We start from the raw sequence: 9,091 nt of genomic DNA, 5'->3' as shown, positions 1-9,091 counted from the left end.
TCTTATGGCTCATTTTATTATGTATGTATATATTTTGTAAAGGAATTAGGGGTTCATTATCCTTAGCATTGTTTTTATTTGTTGGAGAAATAAATATTGTGAAAAGAATTGAATAATAGTTGTTGGCAAGGAGCATCCCTATTAAAGTATAGCGATCTACTATTATAGCATGAAGTTGAGCTGCAATTTCTTGCAATAGTTTACCCCAAACATGATACCATGTATATTCTTATCTGTATTACTAGGTCCACCATTTATCCTCGTTGGATAGAAAGAAAAACAAGTCTCTTTTTTCTTTTTCCATTGGACTTGAAGGATATCATTTCTCAATCGAATCAAATGTAAATTTGAATAAAGTATCATAGGACTACAACTATGTATATCCCACTAAAGGAATATCCTTTTTTTTCGAGTATAGCGTGTGTACCAATTCTTTTGCATTATGTACACAAAAAATATAAGTTATTACATATATATAGAAATATAGAAATATGTATTTGATATTGCATAAAATTGTTTTACTATATTATTGTAAATATTTTTTAGGTAAAATTTAGAGGTGTAATTACAATATAAGCCAACTAAATCAATCTTCTTTTATTTTTTATTTAAAATTTAAAAAATTAGGATAATAATTTTTTTTTATAACGAATTTATTTTTTAACTAATTAATTGGAGTTGATTTCACTCCTATTTTAATTTGTAATATTACAACCCTTGTTTCTTCAACCCTTTGCCAAAGGTGTGAAGTAGTTTATAGTCTCTACTCTTTTTGGTTCTTTTATTTTCATGTTTTTCAGATAATACTGTAATTATATGGCATATAGACATATAGTCATTGTGCTAGCTACAATATTACAACACCTAATTCGTCAAAGATACTTTTCTCTCTAATCTCATTTTCGCTAAATTCTTCTTTTTCTCCTCTAAACCACGTTAAAATAAGTTACTTTAATTTAATTACCGTATATTTTATGTATCTATGAATGCTATATAGATTTTAAGTTAGATGATATCATTTTGGATGTTTAAATAAAGTCAACCTTATTAGAAAAAGGATGTTGACTTAGTCTCCTATACATGAAGAGGGTACCAAAGTCACCTGAAGTGTCCTTAGCTATAATCATTCCATTAATGTGAAAGTGGCCTTATTTGTCGTCTTCTTTGGTTCTGGTTCTGGCCATGCACCTTTTTTTACCTTGTTATTGCTTTTGTTTCATGATTCGCCAGGTGAAATTAACAAGCACGTCAAATTAAATGCATGCGTGTATGTGAGACTTGAATGTATTAGAGAGAAAGAGAGGATATTTAGAGGGAAAATTGTAAAGATGAAATTATATATTCATATATTAACTTTGTACATGATATAATTAATGCTTATATGAAACTAATTAAAGAAACTCAACTAAACTAAAGATGAACTTTATTCATGTATATATTAACTATGTACATGATAATGCTTATATAGCTTAAAGAAACTAAAGATGCATGGAATTCTATTAACTATGTACAAACTATAAACTAATTAAACTAATACCCATATACCAATCTTAATTATTACAATCATATATTGTCTTGTGTAAAAGTTAGCATGCAACACATGCAGTTTTAGCATCATGTGGCACTTTGCCTATCACTTTTCATGCTTCAGAAGTAAATTTCAAGGCTTGGCATATTGTTTTGTTGTTTCCACTAGAAGAATCACTCTTGTTTTTCTTTAAAGATGATGATTTATTATTATCATAGTTGTTTTTTGAACTTTTAAAACTCATTATTATAAATAGTATAAAGAAAAGAAGTAAAAGATAGGAGTAGTAGATCAGATGTTGCGAATTTTTTCTTAAGCTAATGAAATCTATTTATAATGTCCAATAATTTAGTTAACAAGGTAAAATTTTTTTGTTTAACCATTGAAATTGTTATTATAATAATAACTGTCCACTATATACAATGTCACTGTGACATACACAAATATAGTAGGATAACACGTGATGAATTAGAATTCAATACAAAAAGTTATTATTCATTTTTAGTTTTAATAAAATTAAAAGAGTACGCGAGAGTACGTAAAAAAAATTTGTATATTTCTATTGAATTGAAAATAAGAAAAAATAACTAACTATATATAATATTGCTTTTATTTCATGATTCGCCAAAGTGAAATTAACAAATACGTCAAATTAAAAGCATGCATGCCTGCATGTCCATGAGACTTGAATGTATTAGAGAGAAAGAGAGGATATTTAGAGGGAAAATTGTAAAGATGAAATTATATATTCATATATTAACTTTTTACATGATAATTAATGCTTATAGGAAACTAATCAAAGAAACTAAACTAAATATGAAATTTATTCATCTATATATTAGCTATGTACATGATAATGCTTATATAGCTTAAAGAAACTAAAGATGCATAGAATTCAACTACGTACAAACTATAAACTAATTAAACTAATATCCTATACCAATTTTAATTATTATAATCGCATATTGCCTTATGTAAAAGTTGACATGCAATACATGCAGCTGCCTTAGCATCATGTGGCATTTTTGTGGGTCACTTTTACATGCTTTAGAAGCAAATTTCAAAGCTTGGCATATTGCTTTGTTGTTGCCACTAGAAGAGTTACTATTATTTTTTTTGAAGATCATTTATTATCATCATTGTTAGTTTTTGAACTTTTAGAATTCATTATTATAACTAGTATAAAGAAAAGAAGTAGAAAATAAGAATAAATCAGATGGGACGAGTTTTTTTCTTAAATTAAGGAAGTCTATTTATAATTTTCAATAATCTAATTAATAAGATAAATTTTTTTGTTTAACTGTTGAAATTGTTAATATGATCACGTATATACAATATCACTGTAATATGCACAAATGTAGTGGGATGACATGTGATAAATTAAAATTCAATAGAAAGAGTTATTATTTATTTTTATTTTTGATAAAATTAAGAGAATACACGAGAGTACGTAAGAAAAATTTGTATATTTTTATTCAATTGAAAATAAGAAAGAATAATTAATTATATATACATAGACATATACAAAACAAATTAATAGAATTTTAAATTTTAAATTACATAAACAAACTAATAGAATTTTAAATTTTAAACTTATTCATAAACGTATAGATGATTCAAATAGTACTTTGTCCATTTTGTCACATGCTTTAGAAGCAAATTTCAAGGCTTGGCATATTGTTTTATTGTTGCCACTAGGGGAGTTACCATTATTTTTCTTTGAAGATGATAATTTATTATCATCATGGTTGTTTTTTGAACTTTTACAACTCATTATTATAACCTGTATGAAAAAAGAAGTAGAAGATAAGAGTAGATAAGATGGTGCAAGTTTTTTCTTAAGCCACTGAAGTCTATTTATAATGCCCAATAGCTTAGTTAACAAGGTAATTTCTTTTTATTTGACGGTTTTAGTTGTTAACATGATAATAAACCGTGCACGTATATACAATGTCACTGTCACATGTAAACGTGATGAATTAAAATTTAATACAAAAAGTTATTATTATTTTTTTAATAAAATTGAGAGAGTATACCAGAGAGTACATATAAAAAATTTTATATTTCTATTATTGATTCAAATAAAAAATTATTATAGATTAATTAAAAATACATTACCCTTTTTTGGTAGGATCTTTGCATAATATTCAAATAATATTAATTTTCCTAATTTTTGGTATAGTTGATAGGTATAGTTTTTTCTTTTTTTTAGTTACTGCAAATAATATTTTTGTAAAAATAAACTAAATAAAAAAATTATCAAATTAAAAAAATCAAAAGTTGCAAGTGCTCAATGTTGATAACCAATTAACAAACATAGTTTTATCATCTCATCAGTCATCACTAAATAGAATCAGCTAGTAATGTGAACATGGACATGCATGATGTCTAGTCTCTTATTTCTTTTATTGCTTCTGTAGTTGAAGTGAGTCATTAATTAATTATTAATTAATTAACTAATTAATTAATATAATTAAAATGCATGATTTTTTCTACTGGTTCTATAGCTAAAGTGATTCATTAATTAATTAACTGATTAAATTAATGTAATTAAAATGCATGAATGATAATTGATAGAACAAATTTTTTTTAGACCCGATTATGGCAAATAATTAGATTCTTTAATATAATATAATTTTATTTTTAATATTATTTTTCATATATAACTACTATTCAAATAATTTTTATCAAAGCAGTTCTTTTTAATTTTTTTACTGGCCAGCTTCTCTTCTTTCTTTAGTATAGACTTTTTTTTTTTAACACATGTACTCTTAACACAAAATGGTACTTTGCCCGTTTTGTCACATGCTTTTGAAGGAAATTTGAAGGCTTTGACATATTATTTTATGAAAAATATAGATAGACAATAAAAATACTAAATAATGTGAATAATGAATATATCGAATGTTCATTTTATTAGATGTTGAAATGATTATTCTAATATTAAGATTTAAATGAATAATTTAAAAATATAATATGTTTTAATTTAATTAGTAATTATTTATATTATTTAAAAAATTTATTAGTTATGTAACATTATTCTTATTTTTTGAACTTTTGGAGCTCATTATTATAAGTAGTACGAAAAAAAAGTAGAAGATAGGAGCAGAGGGTGCGAGTTTTTCTTAAATTACTAAAGTCTATTTATAATTTCTAATAGCTTAGTTAATAAGGTAAAACTTTTTTGTTTGACTGTTATAATTGTTTTTTTATTAAAGATATCAAATCCGCAATCTCTAAATATGTATGGAAAGACTATACCAGTTAAACTATAGCTCATTGACACAATTATAATTGTTAACATGATAATAACCTTTCATGTTGTTAGTCGAAAAATATTTTCGACCAGGACAAGCCAATTCGAAATGATGTTAAGATGGAAACAAAGGTCAAGATAACGCACGTGCAGGCATTTATTACAAGTTACTTAATACGGACTCGACCTAGACATCTTGAGAAATTGAATAAGTATTCGATTGAAGAATCGAATAGGTGTTCGAATGAATTCAAGAATCGGATGGTTACACTAAGTAGAGAAGTTGAAGGCTTTCTCTAAGGAGTGCGCATACAAGACATCACCATGCAATTAATAGTCGGTTATAAAAGTAGATTATAAATATTAGCAAATTTTAGGAAATAAGGGTTAGAACTTTTCTTTAGAAATATACTCAATCACACTCACATCCCAGCAAATTCCTGAGTCTGCATTCGAGTTCAATTTCTGTAGAGTTTCTTCCACAGTCTTAAAAACGTTTTTTTTAAAGACATTTTTTAAAAATTAAAATTTAATACATATAATTAATTAAATTTTGTTATTTTAATTAAAATTAGACCAAACAAATTAGTTTTGTCAAAAAATTAATAAATTAAATTTAAACCGATCTAAATTAATATTTTTTTATAAAAAATGACTATAATATCCATATTACTATGAAAAATAACTAAAATATTCCTATTATATATATTGAAAACTCTAAATCCTAATCCTATGACGACAGAGGAGAAAAGAGCTAGAATTTAGGATTCTCAAAATTAATATATATAATAAGAGTATTTTAGTCATTTTCTATAATAGAGATATTGTATTCATTTTTTATAAAAAAATAATATTAATTTAGACTGTTTTAAAATTTGATTGATTATTTTTCGGTCAAATTAACTTGTATGACTTAATTTTGACAAAAATAACACGATTTAATTGATTATATATATTAAATTTTAATTATTAAAAAATATCTTTAAAAAAAGACGTTTTATACGTCTTTATCGGAGTAGCTCCTTTCTATATATTATAATATTATTTATTGTCTTCTTGTTTTTGAAATAAATACAAAATATTGGTTAGTTGACTTAGATTCAATATTTCAAATTTCTTTGGCCCCGTGTGTAGTTGTTGGGTTGTATTTTGATTTTTTGGTCATGAAAGACTAATAATGAAAGTAGAGTAATTACCCAAATCAATTTATAAGGATTTTAAAATTGGATATTTTAGTTTTCAAAAAAAATTAATATACAGATCAATTTCTAAGATTTTATTTCGGCAGATAAATTAGTTCTCAGTTTATTTTTCGGCAAAGTAATTACCCAAATCAGTTCCTAAAGATTTTAAAAATGAACATTTTAGTCCCCAAGAAAAACTAATGTACAAATCAATCCTCAACGTTTCTCTCTTAGACATAATAGTCTTCCGTCTAAAAATAAAATAAAATAAAATTATTATTGTTATTATTATTATTATAGAACTTGACATATTTATTGATTTTAAAATTTTTAAACAGAACAATAATATTTTATTAAATTTTATTTATAGATATCATACTTGAAATTTAAATATATAGAAGATAAAATTCAATAAGAAGTTTCTTACATTATTTATTGACATAAGTACTTAATAAACCAAAATATTAAACTTTTTTACTATTGGTGTAATTTTCATAACATTCTTTGAAACAAAATTTGTCTCATTTTCTTTGTCATTTTTTTTCAAGGATGCTTAATAAAGATCAATTAAATGCCTTTGAGTACGATAGGAACGTGACCAATGGTCCTTTCCACCGAAACGAAAATATTTATCCTCTGTTGATTTATTTTGCCAATTATTTCTTTCTTTATTACACTTCTAGTGAGATCATTTCTTGTGAACATATTTTTTCTTCCTTACATATTTTTCTTCTTATCAAAGCCTTGCCATTTATCTCTTCTCAGGTTATAATTTTCCGCATTTGCTTTAGATAATAGGGCGGCGCCAGTTGGGTGTGCTTCATAATTTATTAAAAGCAATTCATTATTTCATTCAACAACAAGAAGGTAAAAAATTAGATCAAAATATTTTTTAAATTCTTTTTTCTCGATACTGCTGCCGCAAGAACAGTTTTGAGGCATGGAAGGTCGAGAAAGTTTTCTCTAACATGTCACTATTAGTTATCTTTTTCCACATCATTTTATTCGTGAGATGATTCGGAACATTGTTGAATTATATTCATTTATGGATTTAAAATCCTGTAGACGCAAATACGTCTATTCATATTGAGTTTTAAGAAGTATCACTATCTTTTGATGGTTACACATTTTTTTAAAATTCTTCCAAAGATACACAGGATCTTTTAATATGAAATACTTATTTTTCAATTCTTCGTCAATATGACCATAAAGGAAGATCATGACTTTAGTTTTGTCCTTCTTGGATGTTTTATTATCAATCTTGCTGGGGATTGATTTGTACATTAGTTTTTCTTGGGGACTAAAATGTCTGTTTTAAAATTTTTGGGGACTGATCTGGGTAATTACTCTGCCAGAAAATGAACTGGGGACTAATTTGTCTGCCGGAGTAAAACCTTGGGGATTGATTTGTATATTAATTTTCTTTGGGGACTAAAATGTCTGATTCTAAAATCCTTGGAAACTGATTTGGGTAATGTTACGGCCTGGCCCAAACACCACGCGGGCCGGCCCGACCCGTAGGTCACCCAACCCGAACGATCGGGTACGAGACGCTCAACCACCGACCCGAACACGCGTCAATGACAGCTCTCTACTACAGCTGTACGGAGAAACTTTGAAGAAGGTGGGTCTGTCCTTGCGGAACCCACTTTTGACACGGTATATAAAGAGAGAGCCTTGCCCCTCCCCCAAGGTACGTCACACATATCACTTTACCCATATTGCTCGCCTGCACCACGACTGACTAGAGCGTCGGAGTGTCTTTGCAGGTGACACCCCCTCCTCGCAAAGAGCACGGAACGTCGGCTACTCCAATACCCAGCCCTGCAACCTGGAACCAGGCCGCGCCTCACCTTACCCGCCCGAAGATCCCTCCGAACCGTCCGGCATCCGACCATCCGAACATTGGCGCTGTCTGTGGGAATTTGCCTGAATGGACATCGTAGCAGATGCTGCGGACCCAGGCGACAGGGCCAACCTGAGGGGAGCAGCCCCCGTGGCTTCCTCCCGGGCACGTACGAGGTCCCCTCCTCGACGACCCGAGCCACCTTCACGGTCCCAAGAGAGACGCCCCTTCGGGGGAACCGACAGTGACAGCGCTAGGATAATGTAGGAACTGCGCCATAGGGTGCAGAACCTGGAGCGCTAGCTAGCAGATCAGGAGCACCGTCAACAAACCTCTGACCCAAGCTATTCTCCATCCCTCGAGAGCGGGGAAGAACTTCTCAAAGAAGTCACTCCCGGCGCACGCCAACCTCGAGGTCTGAATCTGGAAGTAGCCTGGAAGACCGAGAACGCCCAAGGAGACGACATGACCCCGTGATATACGGCCGATTTGGAGGGACAAAAGCCATCGGACGAGATCCGAAAGACGGAGGAGAAAGGACAAGGAGAACGCGACGACCCGGGATCATGAGAGCAACTCCATTCCACCATTCCATCCTCGAGGTCCAGCTACCAAAGCATTTTGATAAGCCGACGGACATGAGGTACGATGGAACTCAAGATCCACATGAGCATCTGACGGCCTTTGAGGCCATAATGAATTTGGAGGGAGTAGGTGACGAAGTCAGGTGTCGTTCTTTCCCGGTCACCCTGGCAGGACCTGCAATAAGGTGGTTTAATAGCCTCCCGCAAGGTTCTATCTCCAGGTTCTTGGATATCAGCCGCGCCTTCTTAGCCCAATTCACCACCCGAATCGCAAAGACGAAACACCCGATCAACTTACTCGGGGTGACACAAAGGGCAAGCGAGCCGACCAGAAAAAACTTGGATCGCTTCAACGATGAGTGTTTGGAGATTGATGGCCTAACCGACTCGGTGGCCAGTTTGTGTTTGACGAACGGACTTCTGAATGAGGATTTCAGGAAGCATCTCACAACGAAGCCGGTGTGGACGATGCAGGAGATCCAAAGCGTCGCGAAGGAATATATCAACGATGAAGAAGTCAGTCAAGTCGTGGCTGCCAACAAGCGGCATCCCTATTACCATCAACCTCGGCAGCACGGTGGCAGAGAAAGGCAGAAGGAGCGCGCCAGGGACGGCGGTCCAGGCAAGACATCCGGGCCGTTTACTCGAGTCGGGAAGTTCACCAATTATACCCCCTCGCCATCCCCATTATAG

The 9,091-nt window shown here is 31.0% G+C and overlaps 1 protein-coding gene across 1 annotated transcript; it reads left to right on the top strand.

The window, feature by feature from the left end:
- Window positions 1-8,380: 8,380 nt before the first annotated feature.
- On the top strand, window positions 8,381-9,091 carry LOC107482838 (uncharacterized). The gene has a single exon (XM_016103432.1). The coding sequence runs from the start codon at window positions 8,381-8,383 to the stop codon at window positions 9,089-9,091; it is 711 nt and encodes a 236-aa protein (XP_015958918.1).

Source organism: Arachis duranensis, chromosome 4, assembly GCF_000817695.3.
Source record: "Arachis duranensis cultivar V14167 chromosome 4, aradu.V14167.gnm2.J7QH, whole genome shotgun sequence".
In the NCBI taxonomy this organism is placed as follows: Eukaryota; Viridiplantae; Streptophyta; class Magnoliopsida; order Fabales; family Fabaceae; genus Arachis; species Arachis duranensis.
Note: the sequence above shows the minus strand (reverse complement) of the source record. Positions and strands in the feature narration are given on the sequence as shown.

What these genes read in the sequence shown, in the direction of transcription:
- LOC107482838 (XM_016103432.1), top strand. Translation starts at nt 8,381, where the DNA reads ATGAGAGCAACTCCATTCCACCATTCCATCCTCGAGGTCCAGCTACCA.